General features: G+C 34.9%; 1 protein-coding gene across 1 annotated transcript; it reads right to left on the reverse strand.

The window, feature by feature from the left end:
* Nucleotides 1–3: 3 nt before the first annotated feature.
* On the reverse strand, nucleotides 4–18,622 carry LOC147870681 (uncharacterized; the record flags this gene model as incomplete). The annotated part of the gene is made up of 17 exons (XM_087342179.1): nucleotides 17,905–18,622; nucleotides 17,688–17,781; nucleotides 15,708–17,237; nucleotides 15,073–15,389; nucleotides 14,640–14,825; nucleotides 13,770–13,883; nucleotides 13,302–13,469; nucleotides 12,577–12,825; nucleotides 8,622–8,759; nucleotides 7,532–7,666; nucleotides 7,315–7,440; nucleotides 6,801–6,959; nucleotides 6,340–6,535; nucleotides 5,242–5,440; nucleotides 3,320–3,511; nucleotides 1,137–1,307; nucleotides 4–152 (listed from the first exon to the last, which is right to left on the reverse strand). Coding segments are annotated over exons 3-17 (3,838 nt in total), but the record flags the coding sequence as incomplete, so codon positions are not given.
* Nucleotides 18,623–20,653: the final 2,031 nt, after the last annotated feature.

The raw sequence follows: 20,653 nt of genomic DNA on the forward strand, positions 1-20,653 counted from the left end.
CTAGGTCTTCTACCTTTGACTCATACTCCTCCCTCAACACTTCCATCTCATTCTGGTACTTAACTTCCATTTCCAGCTTGACTGACTCCAACTGATCTCGATATTCAACAAGACGTTTTTCAAAGTCTATTCGATAATGTTCTTCCAAATCCCTAGAAATATTTAAAATAATAAATTATATAAATTGAAAATCTGATAATTATTCATAACACCTGCCTACCTGGGCAGAAGATTCCATATTTTCTATCCTGTACCTGTAGCTACACTTTAAAACAAAATGTCTACATGTCTACTTTATTTACTTCTAATTTATTAATGACACTTTCAGTATCTCAGACTATACAGCATTAAATAAATACTGAATAATGAATTGGAAAGGGCATTGAAGGAAGTGGTCATGACCTAATTAAAGGCACTGTACCAGAATTTGCCTGGAGGGACTGAGGAAAACCACAAAAAACCTCAATCAGTATAAGTGATGTCCAAGCTGAGATTTGAACCTGGAACATCTTGAATATGAAGTAGGAGTGCTAACGACATGACCATGATGTTCGGTAACAAAATGCCACAAATTAAAAAATGTCAGTAATTTCCTATGACCTTTGATTTCAGCATTATTAGGGATGTGCAGACAGTTCAAAAATTGAAAACTTTGCTAACTATGTCAGTGTAGTGGTGACTGATACAATTTAAATAAAAAGTATGAGAAATAACATCTAATGTCAAAGCTAACCTGTACATGTGAAAACATTCAATTCTGGCTGAGAGTATTAAACTTTACAGATAAAAATTTTAAATCTCAGGAAATGTTAACTGCCACTTACAATGATCCACATTTGAAATCAAGTAGGATACTTTAACCTGATCACATCTACCACTTCACTTAACGGCCAGAAATAATTTCTAAAACTTTTTGAAATAATTACAAAATCAGTGATTCAGATTCAGTGAGAAAGAAATTTTAATTCATATACACTTGTTTGACACAATGAGTCATTTTGAGAAAACTGCTATAAATGTCTAAAATACCATGACACATGGACTTCCTCTAACAGTTCACTGTTATTCAGCTGGCCAAGAACTCCCCTACTGATACGTAATCATTATGCTGCACAAATAAATAAATGAAGTCTTACTTGAAACTTGGCTCCACACTGTAAGAGTCACAGATGTGTGTGAGAGCTGTCAGACGCTGACCGTGATCTCCCCCAGTATAGTACATGTCAGACACAAGTTCTTCATTTTCCAAGCCTGAGCTACTCCCAGAAAGTTTCCGGCTATGCTGACTAAACACTTCCTCCGAATAACTGAAACACAAATCAGTGTTAGCATATCTTGTGGTATGATGAAACAGACATCTGGAAACAAAAACACGTGCCAGGCAGGGTTTTTAAACTATTCTAAGGTTTCTGCTGGCATCAAACTAGGATATAATCAATCAGTTGCAGTACAATTTTAGAAACTATTACAGGACTTCGCGGGAACAACTAGAAAGAATGGAAGATTCATGTATTCCAAACACATTTCATAAACATCAACATCATACTTTAAATATTTTAGGTTAAAATCTTAAAATTATAGCTGAAACAATAACAGAGTAAGGCTAATCCAGGAAGATGATACAAAATAAATGTTATCAAAAAAAGAGCAGAAAAACTATCAGTAGCATAAGAAGTTTGTTAAGATTAAAACAAATAAAGTTTGTTGCCACCAGCATGTATGCTACACATGGATGACAGATTCCTTTGACAGCTAAATATATGACCACTGGGAAGACCAAGGATGAAATTGAGAAATCTGGGGATAAGGAAAGAGTGAACACAGATACAAAAAGAATGCTCACAGAAGGAGAGAGAAGAATGTTGGGAAGTTTATCATAAGACAACCTAACCTAACTAAAATATCAATGCATAATGACAATGATGGTATTAAAAAGTTAGGTTAAATAGTCTGTCTGGAAACATAAATAAATAAAATGCAATCAAATTATAGTCATCATTAAAGCCTACCACAAAGATTAGTACAACAGAGAACAAATGCCTGTTAATAAAATTCTATTCAATAGTGTATATTTATAATGAAGAAGCAGAAATATATAAAAATAATCACCAGTTGAAAATTGCATGTGTTAAGTGTATAGCTGAATGCAGTACTTTATTATGATTCAATTAAATGGGGAAAGTGAGAAAAGACAATCTCAGCCACAGATGATGATAGTATTAGTTCATTTTTAATTCATAAAATTTAAAAAGCATGTTGTTTAGCAACTTTCATGTAAATACCACTTGGGAGACACAAGTGCAGTTAAATCAACATAAAAATGGACCTTAGGGACATGGGTCACAAGGTAGTAAATTGACTGAAATGGCTCTCAGGATAAGGTGCAGCTGTGGACTGTTATGTTGAAAGGGACAAACCTTGCAAGTTCTGTAATAAGGAATGTCTTAATCACTTGAATATCTACTGATATCCAAAGTTTTCCCTTTTCCATCAGTTAGTTAGTTAGTTAGGTACTTCATTCAATTAGCTGACTGGTTAGTTACAAAGTAACATTCCTTTACAGAACCTCCTAGACAAGTGGTTCTCAAATATGGCTGTCTTCTGGGTTGTAGTGCCACATTGCTTTGTACAAGATTTCCCTGATAATGGAGGCAGCAAGGATCTCTGAAATGCTGGTAAACTTCTACCAGACTACACAACACTATAACCCAGAAGACAGCCATCTTCATACTCACCACCATGATAACCTCAAATCCTAGCAAGTATAATTCTATATCAAATTTCAACTTTCCATTTCTTTGTGTGTACTTGATTCTAATAAATAATAATGCAAATGCAGACTGTAATATTGATGAAGTCAAATTACACAGAAAAGGAATGCTTTTATTAGAGTATTCAATATAAAACATTACCAATGTGCCTAACATGTGAGTATTTTGTGTAGAAGAGGGTGTTTCATATGCTACAATAAACTTGAGGACAAATGGATTTTATGGAAGAACAAGAAAATTAGTTCTCCTATTTCACAAACAAAATATAACAATGGGAATATACAATGATTATTAATCAAAAAAGGGAATCATAATAGTTTTTTATGTACTTAACTTGCACATACTGAACAAAAGAGAAAACAGGAAATTTAAATAGGTACATTAGAGCTAGGTCTTATCAATACATTTAAAAATCAAAATATTCATTCCTAAGAACACACATAAAAATGCAACAAAAATGCATACTTTTACACATACTTCAAAATGCACCAACAATACAAACTACCATGTCTGACAATCAGACATAAAAATAACAGGCACAAACTTACTGTTTCTCAACATCGGCACATTTCTGTTCAAAGTACTGACGTAGTTCTTCCATTTCCTTGGCATGTTTAGCCTCCATTTCCTGACGCAATTCTGTGAGGCCAGAAATGCTGCCACATTTCACATTTGCTATGAGATCACGCAACTTTGCCACTTCGACACTGTGCTCATGGGATAGCAAGTCCACAGCCAGTCTACATGTAGTGAGAGGTGCAAATATCAAACTACTTCATGTAATATCAGATGGTCTAATGCAAAACAAAACCATATTCTGTATTCATACACTATTGTACTTACTTACACAATCCATGCATTTATCATGGCAGTTTTCAATATGTTCCAATGTGGCTATGTGCTATTTCATAACACCAAAACTATTTGACTTCATTACCTGAATTCATTCAATGTTGAATAATGAAGCAAATTATACAATTCTGGTCCATAGGATATTTAACAATGCTAACATTATTTAGCATCAAAAGATATTATTACGATTATACATGATGAACTGAAAAGGACCAAGGCTAACATCAAATAATAAGTAAAAAGTTTGCCTGGAACAACTAAGTAAAATCAATAAATAATTTCAGCCCATTCAATCAATGCCGTCTGAGATACAAATCCCCTGAATTTAAGTCACACAAAATACTATGCTTTCAAGCTGCTTGGTACAGGAAGAATTTACTCAGCTGGCTCATTATGGTAAATACTCTTTCTCTCTGTCATATTTTCATTTCTTAAGGAATGACTATAATTGGTCAATGTACTAAAAATATCCACTGTCATCTAAGTCAATGTCATAGGGTCTTTATAGAAAAACTGATAGTTATTAAACTGATAAAAAAAATCCCTGTTTTTGTGGAACCAAAAGACTCATTACAGCATTCACAAATGCCTGTCACTGGACCATATCTGAAGTCAGTCAAACCTAATCCACACCTGTACATTCTGTTCACCTCATCAATTTTAATATTATCCCCAATCTATGCTTAGGTCTCCAATACTGATACCCAGCCACCATCCTGTTCAAAACACTATTTGGAAATTCTGACTTACATACAGCATATTACATATTTTACCTTCAGAAAGTATTGAAGTAATGACAATTTTCATAAAAGTATTGAAATTTCAGCCAACCCAAAATGAAATGGTTAAAAAGTAAATAATCATAGTTTTGTTTTGTTATGACTTTAAACACAAATTAGATTCTGGTTCTGAAATTATTTATTATAAAGTAATAATCAGCAACAGTATGATCTGAAGCTTTCACAGAAACTAACATTAATAAAATCTTTCTGGGCTATCAGCTGAATCAATTTGTTAAAAACTGACATTCCCCATCATCAGGATATGATGTCATCAAATCCTGAAATAATAATAGTACTTTTCACTGTCGATTACAATACAAAGTACCATTAATTCTATAACACACAACAGGTTGCTTTCCTATCATTTAAATCCTGAAATATCAATTTTTTATGAACTGATACAGCTCACAGCCCGGATGATGTTATTAATCAGCAGTTGCATATAGAAAACAAGATATGAAAAATCAGTTTTAAAAAAAGTAACTGCTACTGTGAGATTTTATGCTGACTGGTGTATATGCATTTCACAGTGCTTCTATTGCCTATCTTTTCTTTCACAGTACAAGCATGATAGCTAAGGCAAGAATTGTGCAAATAAATATGGCAGTTCTTCATGCCAGCATAAAACATTACAAAAATAAATATATATACAAACAGCAATGCATGAAGCTGTAGTTATAAATCATGCTATACAGCAGCACAGAAGCTTTGAATATGCAAAAGCAAAATTAAAGGTAAAGCTGCCACAGATAAAATAAGCAAAACATACTAAAAAACATTACTTCCTTTCTCTGCTGCAAAAGTATGCAAGATGTTCATTCACATTAGAGACCTACTTGTGTTTGTCTTGGAGCTCTTCCTTCTCTGCAGTCAATTTGCTTATCTGATCTTGTAGACTTGCTATTGTTGTTCCTTCTTGGACAGTTCTTTTCATGTGTTCAACTTTCTCTACAAGCTTGGAATGTTCAGCATCTAACTGAGTTTGCAGACTATGCAATGCTCCCATGTGACGCTTTGCCACTTCTGTGTGTAAAACTGCTTACAGAGAAACAAGATGCAAATACAAGTAACAAACTGATTCCTAGGCTATTCAATGATACAATTTCAACTGCACAGCATCAAATAAAATGGAGGCATAGTCATAAACAGACAGTAGGTAACAATTTATTTGTTGGAGTAACTGTGGTCTATTTCAAGGCAAGCTATTATCTTAACAACCACACAAAGAAACAGGGAAATCATAAAAACATGTCAGGAGTCAGCTACCTAGCCAAGATTTTAACAGGGTAACCCACAAACCTTTAATAATATATGACCCATTCAAAGATAAATAAATACTAAAATCTGAGGGATATGTAATATCACAAAGAATTTATTTTAAAAATGCTGCACCCTCTTGTCTTTTAAACAAATTAGATTTGAATGCAGGTCTAAGTTGACTCCAGGCACTACACAGCTTCAGTTAGTTACTTTATTTTGCTGTAAGATGAGAATCTATTAACAAAAAATAAATACACAGTCAAAATATGTCTACAGCAAATGAAGAGTTACTGACAAATAGCAAGCAGTAAAATTTATAATTTCTGACATAAATCACTAATGATGGACAAATGCATCTTTCATCAACACAGCAGATTCTAAACAATCATTAGTTGAATTATAATTTATTAAAATATATGTGTTCTTCGCTCTGTCGACTGGACTCGGCACAAAACTAGTTCTCCAGTTACCTGGGCATCAGTGTGTTCAGGTACAGTAACAACTAAGTAATCAAGCATTAAACATTTATGAGCAAAAAAACACATTAATGTATCAGAGACAAAGCAGTTTGGTCACATTATTCCTAATTTTCACAGTCACTTGTACAGTGCAGTGATAACCAAATTTTGAAGAGCAACAGCAACACAGAAAATAGATAAGAAACCCAAATTTACCTTCTGCCTGTGCAAGTAGTTGTTCTTTGCCCTCAAGGAGCCTCCTAATGTCAATATGAGTTACAGATATTTTTCCTGGACCATCAGCATCTGACTGCTGACATTGTGACTCCTCTTGCTGCCACACCTCATAAATTTGCCTGTTCAGAGCCTCCAGTTGTTCCTGACAATCACTGTACCAGGTTTGAACCCATCCCTGAAACATGTCACAGATGACCTAATTTCTTCTGCATAACCTACATTACAGCTGACAAATTGATTTTAACCTATAAGAAAAATACTTTATATATTCAATCATCTGTGAAATAAGAAACAGACCAAGTCTGTGAAAGCCAAAATCAGAATACAACAATACAGACCTGAGTTTTTAACAGTAGTCCATAATTGCTAAATCAGATCCCTACTCGCTCACATTTTCCTTAAGTCTGGTTCTTTAATTTGAAAAACCTAAGAAATCTAACCTTAAGAGTTGATGTGTATTCCATGCACATTTCTTGTTTCAACTGGTGCACACTGCTTCGACTCGACTTGCCATCATGTGGTCGTTTGAGCAATGAAATTTCTAATTTTAACCCTTTTGTTACCTCATTCAGTTCATCATTGTGCTTTTTATTTAAATCCTGAAACAAATAAGAAAATAATATATATTTCCACCACGTGGATACTTCCAGATCATATTAACAACAACATTTATTACAATAATTTGTTACTTAATTCAGGCTAAAACTATTCCTAAAGGAAGGTAAGAAGCTTGTGTGTATGATTAGAAATGTATACAACATACAAAAACACCACAAAATATGAACTCAATCTACTTGACTGCAGTAAGGGTATACTGCTCAGACAAAATTAGGTACACTACATCATGATAAGGAAGACATTGAGATACAATCATGTAGGTAACAGTATCAGAGATAGAGTATGAGAATTCTTTTATAACTAACAATATGAGAAACTTGATCACAGTTACATTACCTGGCGAAGCAGCAGGAGTTCCTCCTGCCTCTGACTTTCCAATTTTGCTTGCAAAACTTTCAGTTCTTCTGTATGTTTCATGATGAGGTTGGAAACTCTCTGTTGGTGGACTGACTCATGTTCATGCTTTCAAAAGATAATGAATGAAAAACATTATTTTACACGTATCTTCAAAGTATAAAATATTAGTCTCAGAAAAGATAGAAAGATTACATACCTGGATAACTTTCAAGGCTATGGCAATCTGTTGTTCAGCAAACTTATCAAACTTCTGTTTCAACACACTGTATATTTCAGTATGATGCTCATCAAAGTTGTTCTTCATATTATCCAGTTCATTTCTTTGCTTTTCCTGTTAAAAGAATCAATGACATTCTTACTGCACTTTCCACACAAGTAGATAAATTAAAGCATCAAGAATTCATGTCAGGGATTACAAACGAATAAATGCTCTCAACACAGCACTCCCACATTCCACTCAAACAGCATTAATTACTTCAATCTGAACAGTTCAATACACAACAACATATACCACCATAAAACTGTAAATACCACTCAGGTGACTAGCACAAATACACAAACACAAAATGGAAGGTGCTAAATCAAAGTGCATATAAATATGAAAGTATTATGTTGACAGCATTTTGTAATTTGTATAGTTCAAAACACAATTGTATGTTCCATTACAACACATCAAAATAGCTTCCTAAGTGAACATTCATCAGACTCCTAAGTACCATATCTATTAATAACAATATAGAATTGCAAAACTCTACACTGAAGACAATGGAGTTTCTTCCACCTCAAAATTCTGCAACAAAAGTATGCCACCTGGATGTTTGTCAATAATATGGACTTAATTCCACATTTCATGGGTTCAATACTTAATATATCAGGACACAAGCATTGAAATGGTGTTCTCATTAAGCCTTCCTTCCCATTTGGAAGCAGCATTTTTAACCACAATTTCAGATTACTCCATCAACAATTTTTGAATCCATAGCAAATTCAAACTTTTATTAAGTGTGTGTGTGTGTGTGTAATGAAAGCATGGTGATACTCCCATAGCCAGAGCAAATGGAGAAGAAAAATGTTCAGAACTTCGATACAGGTACAGTTATTCTTAAACAATTTAAATATTATTTTTACCTTTCAGATTAAAATTAAATGCTTGAAAATTATGAACATCCTGTAACTTTGCAATTTGCTACACAAAGCGGTTTTTTCAAATATCTGACAGCCATTCTAATGAGAACATTAAAGTTGAGTACCAGTGTGTTACTTATTATAGACAATCATAAAATCACCTTTATTGCAGCCATTCCTTCTGCCTCCAGTCTTGTGACTAGATTTTGACTGATGCCAAGCTGACTGTGCAGTTCAGAGTTCAGGAGTGCCTCCACCTCTTTTGCCTTTGCATCCAGCTGCTGCTGTATACTCATAAGCTAGAAACGTATGCCAGTAAATTCATTAACTCAAATGAAACTTCAGATCACATACTGTGCATCTACAAGAGCTGAAAAAAGTTTTCTTCAGTGAAGTAAAGTGAAACAATACGGTACAGAGTGTGTAAAAATATTAGCTTGCTGCCCGATTCATCAGTCTAGAAATGTAATTGTGCACTGGTCATGTACTTACTCTGTGGTCTATTGCACTATGCATCATAACATTACTGCCATAAGACCAACAGCCTATACAAATACCAAACAGATCATATATATAGCTGCAGCAACCGTTTAGGGAACTAAGTAATTTTGTAAAAACAGAAAAGATGAAGCAATAAAATGCAAAAAATTTCTTAATTTTCTTCTTCTGACTCATTCCCATTTTTGTGTGTTCATGGAGAATTTCTAAATACTATATCTATATACACTAAACATACTGCAAGTATAGAGGAAGTTCAACAAAAACCTGCCAGAGAGTGATTCCTAGAGTTCTGTTTGGCCAAATTATACTGATAACACATGCCTTGAGACATGCATTCCATTGAGTTACCAAATCCTGATGTCTTTCCTGCAGTATTCTGCAGTCTGCACTTAAAAGGTATCATACACTGTCAGCTGTACTTCAGTGTCCAGCATCCCCTGTGGCCCATTAAATGAAAATAGGAAGATGAGAGGTATGCACTGTATAGAAAATGTTTAACATCTTGTAATAAACTGAAGAGTCATTAGACTTCATGGTCCTTACATGCAAATGATACGCTATGGCCAGGTTTCTAATAAACCTTGACCAATGTGAATCACCCTCAGGCAGGATTCTGTATCTATAATTATGGTAACCGAACAAGGCTCAGTAGAATGCTCACAATCTGACAGTCTGGGCCAGAAGAGCACAGCTTCTTTTATAAAAATACATAAAACCAATCAATTTTTAAATAAAAAAATGTTTATTCCCAATATGTATAATTATTTACAAAATCAGTCTTTAAGCCTGAGCCATAAAAGTGCCTTAAACAAATTGTGAAAAGCAGAAAACAAAATGAATTACACAACATTAGCCCAAGCCGTGGTGGACTTCTGGGTTGCTGTGCCATGTAGCACTTTAGCTGTGCCATCATTTTGAAGGAACATTGTGCCTCCATCTTTAGGGCTAAGTTCTGTCCTGAAGGTGGAGGAACATGTTCCTCAGAAATTCCAGCACACAGCCAAAATGCAACATAGCACAATAACCAAGATATCACCATCTATATTCACATTACTGTGAAAACCTCAAATCCTACAATATTAGCACCAACCTATGCCAAGGCTTAAAAGATAGATGGATTATCCGTAAATTAAAAATTTAAGCTGGCAACAGTTCTGACCCAGACTACACTTTACATTAAACATTGACCTTAACAGTAAAAATGTACAGTTACCATGTATAACCTTATTCTGACACAGCACAGAATGTATAAGTTACAAATCGAAAATAATGCATGAGTTCACTAAATATATGGTTTTATGTTCCATGTCATCTCATACAGTTAAAATTAATCTGAGTATCTTTACTGTCAGAATCAAACTACTGTAAAAAGTAAATTAAACTACATAAATACTGTTCTAAAAAAAATTACACATGATTCCAACCCTTACAAATACCCCTTCTTTTATCTCTCTTAAAGCAAGCCTATGGCATGCACTTTTGATACAAACCAATAAATGCATAATAATATATAATCAATTATTTTAAATTAAGCAGGAATTATGAATTCTAACCCCTTTCCTGAAATAAAACTCATATGCCATTTCCAGAGCTCATGGAAGAAACAATTGGAAAGTCTCAAAGAATAACACTAGGATCAAGCACAGCAAACCATAGACAACTTATGACTAACTTAAATTAAAACTCGAAGCTATGTTTTAGAAAACTTGCATTTAAAATAAGTCTCAAACATATCAGAAGTAATATGAAATATCATTTGAAACATGTCTGCCTGATTAAAAACAAATTTCTTAACATTAATACTGCATCTGTGAAGTCAGGTACATCTATTAACCAACATCTTAACATTTACAAAAGTTAATTTTCTTTACCTTGTAAAAAAATATTGGGTATTGTGACTTTTTAACACCAACATTTTCCAGCAGAGTATTACTGAAAATACTGGAGATGAAAGAGTTAACAGTAATCATGTTTCAAACATGTAAAATAGCCTCCAAGAGATCAATCACTTCTGACATTAACCTTCAAGTCAAAGTTTTAATACTAAGTGTACTTTGTAAGGAGATGGCAGAGTGTATCTTCTCTGCTTGCCAACCACTTGTAAACAAAGTTGCTCACATACACTTGCCATAAAATGGTGAATGACTCTAAGGTAAGAATATCATGGGGAAAATGTCCAAAAAATAAACACTTTTCTCAAATATAGGACTATATATCAAGTAGAATTACTGCTGCAGAGAAAATACTACACACAGTTCATTGTTCATTCCACTTCGTCTTCAGTTATTTGAACCACAATATTTCACACTACATGGGCACCTCATATATCATTTTTGGAAACTGTTACTGCAAAACCTCAATGACTTTACAGGCTATGAGACTGCTGTCACAGTCAAGAAATAACAAGTAAATATTAATAGTACAGAAATAAAATATCGTTTTATAAACATCAGAACATTTTTCGTAATTCTAATTTTTCTCAATGCAGGCAACCCTAGTTACAACATATACAATACTTTATCAGTTCTAGTTGTATAAATAAATAAGTGTAAAACTCTCTGGTCAAAAGTCAATGTCAAATGCCATGACAGACCATCATAATAGGAACCTGCTTCTCAAGGATGGAGAGACAACTTGTAAGCAAAAATGCATCACACAATGGAATGGATCCGTTAAAGAAACCTCAGAAATACATCAGTAACTACATAGGAACCTGATATTACAATGGCAGTTTCAGAATTCAGTTCTTTTTATAGCTACTACATACACAACCACACGTCATTATTACGGAGAACTATAAAAATACCTCAAATTCATATAAATTAATAATCATTATCACAGTAAGATTTCTAATATTACATATGTCAAATACAAGGCCCGCTATTTACTGGAGTTCTGCGTTCTTAGACAGTGACATGAGAACAGGGCATAGAAAACTACGAAACACCTAACCCTGAGACCTGAAATTCAGATTCAGTATATAGTATATGAGGTAAAATAATGTACAGACACCTCAAAGAGACCAATATAGATATTCTAAAAAAAATACAACTTAATTGGGAAACCTACTTATAATCCCATATTAGTACAAAATACTGACTCCATTAAGAGCTACAGAAAATCCAAATTGCATAATTTATTTCATCTGTGATGGTGGAATAGGCAGCATGCCATTCAGTGCCATACCTCACCAAATTCAAATTCCATTTTTCAAAACTGAGTACTTTAGACTTCTCTCTTAAATAGTTATGTATTAGTAAATATGACTTTGTCCCTGGTTTTCATAAGTGAGGTTACAAAAAGAAAGTATTCTTACAATAAAACTAAAACTGAGTTCAGTAATTTACCATGACATCCAGCCAAGGAGTTGTAAATTAACACACATACCCCACTCACACCCTCATCCTCAAGTATGACCACACAGGAAAACACATACTTTTCTGGTTGAAATCTGTGTACAGCACAACCAAGATTAATTTCTCCTGAAATCATGTTTCAAAATACACGCATGTCTTGCATCTGACATCACATAAATATGGCAGTCTTGTATATTGTGTACCTATTAGTAAATACCAAAGTATATATGTGTCATGGCACAGACATAGCTGCATTTACCTGTTCTGTGTGCTGCTGCTTAAGTGTATGCACTTCTGACATGAAATTCTTCTGCAGTTCTGTCTCACGTATAGTAAACTGCTCCTCCAAATAAAGTTTAAGGCGAGCTACAGCTTGCTTGTGCACCTCTTCCAGTTGGGAACGCATCAACTCTAACCTCTCCTGTTCACCAGTGTTATCACTCTCAACTGTGGATTGGTCTGACTGCTGATCAAAGCCTTCCAGAGTCCTTGCAGAGCTTACTTCAACCTATGACAAATAAATTAATGCAACGAAACTGCAAACAGGCAAGGTCCTGAGAACTTTGTTCTCCCATCTGAATTACAAAGTACTCTTACAATTTAATGATCAGCAGTTTCAGAGGTCCTTGAGAGGACCTCATGTTTCTGCTTACCGAATGCTAGCTGATAAAAGAAGAGCAGTGGAACTCCGGCTGTAAAAATATCCCTCTACATTGCTCAGTACTACTGAGCAAGGAGGCTAAGTCATCAGCACTCCTGCTTAATACTAATGAAGTACCTGGTTTAAATCTTTACCTAGAGACTAGGTATCTTGAAATATATTTTCTGCAGTTCTACTTCCAGTACAGTACCCTAAACCAGATCATGACCACCTCCTTGCATATCCTTTCTAATTTATTAATCAACCTAACATCTGATGGTATATAGTCTCAGCCACTGACAGCATTGTTAAATAAACAAAAAATGGAATTTTGAACTACACACTTGCTTGGCCCTGAGTTCCAGTTGCCAGTGCCGGATACGCAAATCACGGTCACGTATCTCAGCCTCCAATGCCAACTTCTGTGTCTGTAGTCGGTCTTCTTGGTCACGTAGTCGGTCCTCAATCTCATGAAGATCCTGCTCCAACAAGCGTTTCTGGCGTGTTAGCTCCTAAGATAACACACCAAATTGCAATATAGAGAAACATACTAAGCAGGGTCTTCGGAACTTTGTTTATTTACTTACTGAATTCAGCATGCTAACAGAAAGCAAACAGACAGACTTCCAAAACTATTAAAATATTACAAACTACATAGATTAAGAACCCAAGAAGAATTTTCAAGAGGCTGTGCGATGAATAAGTCTGGAATGGGCAATGAGTCACCTAACTCCTTGACGTAGGATGGTGTCAAATCTTCACATACTACTACCGCAGAGTCAGTTAATTAACAAACGCAATAATCAACTTACCTGGAAAATGTTATCTTTTTCTAGCATTTGATGTTCCATCATCTGTATCTTGAGCTGTGCACTCTTCAGTTCTTCTCTCTCATTTTCCAACATTATCTTGATCACATTCATCTCCTAATTCAAAATTAAACGTATTCATATTCAAGCACAATGTAGTATGCAAAAAATGTTAAAGGAACTGGCTACAGGCTGGATGGCCAGGGTCAAAATCCCAACAGGTTTATTTCCCCTATCTTTTAATCACTTCCAGACCAGCTCTGCCCCCACATGCCATGTCCAACAGCCAGAGTTTTGACCTTGGTATAATACTAAGAAGAAGAAGAAGAAGAAGAAGAAGAATCCACAGGTGTCTGTCTCCTCTTCCCCATATCTCAGTAAGATGACAAGTTTATTTACAGCTTAAGAAATGAGAAGGTTTTTTATGTATCATGAAGGGAAAAAGGCCACACCAAAATAGATGTGGTCCATTTCCAAACATTCACCTGGAGGAACTGACAAAACCTTTCATTTGTGGTTAGCTTAAGAATAGGTGAACACCCTTATTTCAAAAACAAAGATAACTATGACTTAAATGTAGTTGTCACATCAAGACCAGTCTTCAAGAACACCACAGATTTTTATACAATTCTACATTTTACACAAATGTAACTGATGCAGGCACTATAAGAATTAAATATGATAGAGATGATGAAATACAGACTCAAATTGTTCTACACTACTAACCTAGATGCTCTGTGAAGTGTTACCAAAGCTTCACAGAAAATGCACCGGTCTTCTTAAGAAATAACAAATATGCAAAAGTAAAACATGTGATCAAGATGTTTAAATCCAAATTAAAAGCATTAGAGTTTGATTTATGTATTAACCCACCTCAAACTTTTGCAATAATTCATGTTTCTGCCTGTATAATGTTTCCTGTAAAACTCCTGTGGAACCCACAAGTTCTGCCAGGCTTGTGTGCTGTTCTCGATATGCTCGCAATTCAGCCATCAAGTCACTCTGCTGCTTGTCCAGATTTGACATCCAACTTTCTACCTGCTCATATCCTCCAGCCCGCTGAATTATGTGAAAAAATTAGATTAATAATGCTTACCTATTTTGGGCATACAAACAAAACTAACAGATGTATACAAATTACAAATATTACAGATGAAGTTTCTACACAACACTAAGAAATGAATAGAACTCAAATCAGAACAATGAGTTTCCACATAAGAAATCTGTACTATATGGCCATATTTCAGAACAAATTCTGTACTGCAGGAGGGAGTCAAGGGCATTCATTTTCTTTTATAAAATATACCTGCAACATTCCAACATACTGTTGTTGATTCTTAAGTTTGTCAAGAAGAGACTCTTTCTCAGCAACCAACTCTGTGTTGCTCCGGAGAATGAGTTCCAGCTTATGTTGTAATTCAAGCATGCCACTGTCACTACTGGCATTGCTGTTAACATCTGTCACTCCCGAATGAACTGCTGCACTATCACTCTTCTGAACCATTTCCAGTTCCAAAGTAAGTTTCTCATTATGATTTTTCTCATCCTCCAGGGAACTTTTCAGAGTTTCAACTTCAATTTCAAGTTCTTTTAACATACTGTGCAATTCCTCCTGTGATGATGCTGGAAATTAATACATTAATATTTAAATTACAAGTTAAAATTAAAAAGGACACATACACATCTTACTAAAAAAATATCAATAAAGCAATCTGTCAATCAGTTCTTGAAAATGGTAATTGTCAAGTTCTCTGAAACACTCATAAAGAAGTCTACTACATCACCCAATAATGAACAGATGAGATCAAACAAACCACAGTAAAGTCCTTGGCTTCAATAATTATAAGCTCTTTGTCTTCATATTCATTTCCATTTACTTCACTATCTGATCAAACATTCATCTGTAACTCTGCATTTGAAATGAAATGAAAAGTGACTCACTACAGACAGGAGTGATTTCAGTGTGACCCGTCTTCATCTGCAACAGTCGGCTCCTGCTAGACTCACACTGCTCCTTCTGCATGCATAGCACAGCAAGTTGCTTCCTACAAGCTCCTAGTTCTTCTTTGGTAGCATTATGCTGTTTCCATGATTCTTCAAGTTCAGAACGGACCCTAGCCAATTCTTCATGGTACAAATTAATTTTCTTTGCATATTCTCCTTTAGACTTCTCTAAAATTAGTATTTTCTCATTTAACAACTGTAAAGTTTGTTCTTGTGACCTCATTTTCTCCTTCAAAAATACAACCTCTTTTGCTTTATTTCCAAGATCAAGAAATAAATTTTCTATTGCAGTACAATTTTTCTCATCAATAACGTTTTCAAGCCTTTGTTTTACAAGCTGGTGCAATCTGTCTTCAGTTGCAATTTTTTCCTTTGCTAGTTCAGTATTTAGTGTTGTCTGCAAATTACGAAATGTTGTATTTTCATGTTCCAGGTCAACAACCTTTGATTCAAGGTAACTTTTTTCTTCAAGAATAGTATCCCTCTCTATTCTAACCTTCTCTAATTGCAATAATTTATCCTCAAGCTCCTTACAGTGCAACTTGGCCACACTGCTTTCTTCAATATATAGGAGTTCCTGAAGTTCCTTCTCCTGAAATTTTGACTCCAAAGTTTCAAGTTGATTTGCTAATTCTATTTTCTCTCTTTCAAAAACAATTAACTTTTCTAACAATTTTGATGAACAGAATGATGAAACAGGCTCTGGCACATTCATAGTACTTCTTTTCCGTCTTTTCAATGGCCCACTATCAGAAATCTGATCTCCATCTTCACTGTAATTTACAACTTCAGTATTGTCAAAACTGCTTGTAACATCTTGACCACTGCTGACAATGGATTCAGTCACACTAGCACACTCCAATGGAGTCACTACAACACCAGCACGTGTCTCTGTGGCAGGAGGCAATTCTGATCCACTAGACGCCAATACATTCTCATCTACACTACAGCTTGTTTTTAACTTATGTAACTGAGAGGCCACGTCTTTGAGTTTCTCTTCAGTCATCTTCTTCTCTGATGCTAACTGATTCCTCTCTGCTTGTAAATGTTTATATTTTTCAGAAAGTTCATCTTTTTCATACTTCAGCTTCTTAAACAAATTCGTTGCCTTGGCAACTTTCAGAGTTAGTTCACAACTATCCTGATTCATTTGTTCCGAGTCCATTTTCACAGTGCACAGAGCCTCCTCTAGCTCCTGAATATGTTCTCTAAGCATGTGCTCCCCTTCTTCTTTTGCAGCCAGTAAACCTTCGAGTTTCAGGTACTGTACAGTCATTTCTTGCAACTGCAACAGTACCTGGACCACAACACCCAATATCCATCATCCATGTAATCCAGATTAAAATTAACAAAAAGCTGATGAACCAACCTGACAGCCACTCGAACACTTGAGTCTTCATCTCCTGCTGTTGTAGACATGGTATTCCTTGTTGATGCAGCAGAAAATTCACTAGTTCAAATTGAGCCCTGCATAAAGTTTAAACATTTGTAACAACCTATCACACTCACTTAATAAAGCAGATTACACAATCACTGAAACACGAACTTGTCGTACAACCATCACAGCCACTGAAAATCTGCAGAGTTCACACAATTTAACTTTTATTGCAATCTGTAATTCTTAAAATGTAGTATGGTTTACACATAAAAAGTAATTTAACTAATCACAACCAGCAGAGCTCTTCTCATGAACCTAAAAGATGCTTCGTTACTGGAGAAATTCTACTTTCTGTAATGTAAAAAGTTCATTAGTTTTCATAAAAGCCCACAAATGCACCCTATCCTGAGTCACAGGAATTCAATTAATACCCTGCATCCTATTTCTTTAATTTCCATTTTAATACTCTCCCATCTATGCCTAGGACTTCCAAGTCATCCCTTCAGATTTAGCAAAACCCTGTTATGTATTATACATACCTCAACTACCTCCTCCTCCTCCAACAATTTCTTTTCACTTAGCTCCAAACATTCTCATCAGTATCCCATTCTCACTCATAATCCATGTTTTAACCTAAGTGACAGACAAAGTTAAAAACTGTCGTAAAAAACGCCTAAAATAAATGTCCATAAAATGTTCAAGTTTTCTAGCAGTAGGAATGCAAAAGAATCTGAACCGAATGGTGGAAAGTCTTACCCAAATTTATTCTGCTCTTAATTTCTTCATGAATTAAATTCTGATTTGTTACTGTCGCTCCATTTCTTCGCGAAGTATTGATTTATTACTGAACTTGGCCACATTTTCTAAGGACTTGTATTTTCTTTTGCTATTTATTCTGATGACGAAACATAATCGCTATCTTTGCGTTTATATCAAGAACAGTATCCTCAGCGCAAACTGTCCATTTAAATTACAACCCCTTCTTGCCTTGGGCCTACTTAATGGCGTATACAAAGGCAAGAAAATAGCTACTCAGAATAAGAAAATATGAAGATTTATATAACCAACTGCTTTTTCGACTATTCCAATCTACAAAATACGATCCGAAATTCACAAATACCCAATCCCTAAATTCTACAGGCACAAGCACAACTAAACACACTGAGCTGACATTAAAGACTGTTAGTCTCTAAAACCACACAACCGTCACTGGTGGACTACGAATAATCGCACAGAATAATCCCCACAGCCATACTAACTCCATCTGTGAACCTGTTCAAAGTGCACCCGGGTTTTGCCTAAATTTACAAACCTCACAGCAATGTTCTGCATTGACCAATATGCAAGCAGTTAATAGAATCATCATAAAATGAAATGCAAACACACTTAACATATTTCGCACAGACTGCCCAACATACAAAACGATAACACAACCTCAAATCCTACTACCTAAAAAGTTGCCAACGGATGTAGCTACGATATAATGTAATTCTGCTGCCATCTATCCACATTCATTGTAAAACTACTGTCTGTAACAACATTCTGACGGTCAGTCAGGAGCACTACTTACCATCCAAGTTCCTTTACCTATCCTCCTTCTCCTGCCCCTTTCTTAAGACATAACGTTAGCTACAAATCAATTTAAGAAACCTGAAAATGGTGGTCTTTTAGGATACAGCGATCCGGTAGAAATTGACAGATGTTTCAGAGTTGTGCTTCTGAAATGTCAGTCAATTTCTACCGGACTAAACAGTGCAATATCTCAGAATACAATTACCTTCTTGTCAGCACTGAAAGCTCAGATTTACGAACTACACAAATGATAATGCAAAGAAACATCTCCACTTTTGAAAGTGTATGAATGTAAAGTGATTGTACTTTTGAATGGAACTGCTGAGAAACTTTCTACTCATGTGAAAGTCTGACGTGACATTGGTTTTAATCACTTTACATTTCGTCTAAACAAATCAATCCAGCATTCCCTTGCTGAAATGCATATTGAACAGTTACGATTGGGTAAACTTCAATGAAAAATGTCCTGTGTTGAACCTCATGGAATGAAAATCAAAGCACAAAATAGGTTGCTTGTCCAGATATCAAATAAACTGAATAGAAGTTACCATGAAAGCCACAAAAATTTAGATTCTACACTTGAAACGACATTATAAACAAACACAGCATATACGTAAACTTCCTCATTTATTTTCTGTTGTTTATGAATCATCTGCATTTACCCCAAAACCACAGACTAATATAATAATTCTACAAGATTTGTGCACATGTACAAGATTTGTAAACTGAAAATCACATTTTTGAAAATATTGATTTTAATGATATCATTCATAATTATTTCAGGTCAAAATGTGAAAGAAAGAAAAAACAGCTATTTAATGCCTTTATAGGGGTATTGATACTACCGGTTCCATTTGAAATGTGGTGGTATGACACATTACCTTTGTAATCTCCAACGATGTGGCCCCATGAGATTTGACCTAACCTCAGTTTTATAAACTGTATATTTTGCATTTTGTTTCCACACTGCTGTCCTTAATATTTATAAATCCATAATTTTAATGAAATAAACTGGTGTTGCTAATCAAGATGACAATCACAATATACATGATTATAGAATTTGTACAGTCTGAGACAACATATGCGACCTGTGCTCTGTTAAAAGCAATGGTATTATCATAATATGTACATAAATAATGATCACTTTATTAATAAATTATCTATACTTGTATTTCAAAATATATCCATCATAGTACATTGTAACAGTATTTTAAATGAGATTCATTTTCTGATATTGCATTTGCATATTATATTAAAATGGCAAGTACACAAAACACTTTTCCAAGTATGCCGGTGGCCCAAAGAGTTCTTGTAATGTCCCTGGTCCACCTACTAAATATACACTTCATGATAAAACTGTAGTGCACTGAAGTCAGGCACTCAAAACAGTTTCTGTTTTTGTAACATATTTCATTTTTAAATCAAGCATCATTTCAACTTCACATTGAAATTAGTGTGAATTTTATCATGGAAACCCTTTATTTATTAAATATCTTTATATTTCTTTCAAACTAACATGACTCACTGACTTTTCCAAATTAACCAACACACAAAGACTGCCAGACTCCTCCTGCATCACTTTGAAGAACTGGTGTTTATCCATGACATTACTTGGTAAGCAAAATTCCCTTCTCATGCTGTGTTGTGTTCACATTGCATTAGTCCATCCTCTCATTCCAACTTTAATTAATTTCTTCTTTTTCCCCTTTTCACTCCTATGTGAGGCATAAGGCCTCTATTTTTAAAAGGTTTCAGTAATCAGTTAGACCAGTGGTTCCCAACCTTTTTGTGCCTAAGGGCACATTTGAGAGTTTATGAGATCGTGGCGGGCACCAACCAATCAACAAAGCCAAGTTTTCTTTTCTCTGGACAAATAAGATATGGACACCAAGAAATACACAAAACAACACGTTTAATGATACAAGAAACCATG

This window comes from Zootermopsis nevadensis, unplaced genomic scaffold (assembly GCF_977971745.1).
Source record: "Zootermopsis nevadensis isolate Lab colony 2312 unplaced genomic scaffold, Znev_1.0 Znev_ptg000223l, whole genome shotgun sequence".
Classification (NCBI taxonomy): domain Eukaryota; kingdom Metazoa; phylum Arthropoda; class Insecta; order Blattodea; family Termopsidae; genus Zootermopsis; species Zootermopsis nevadensis.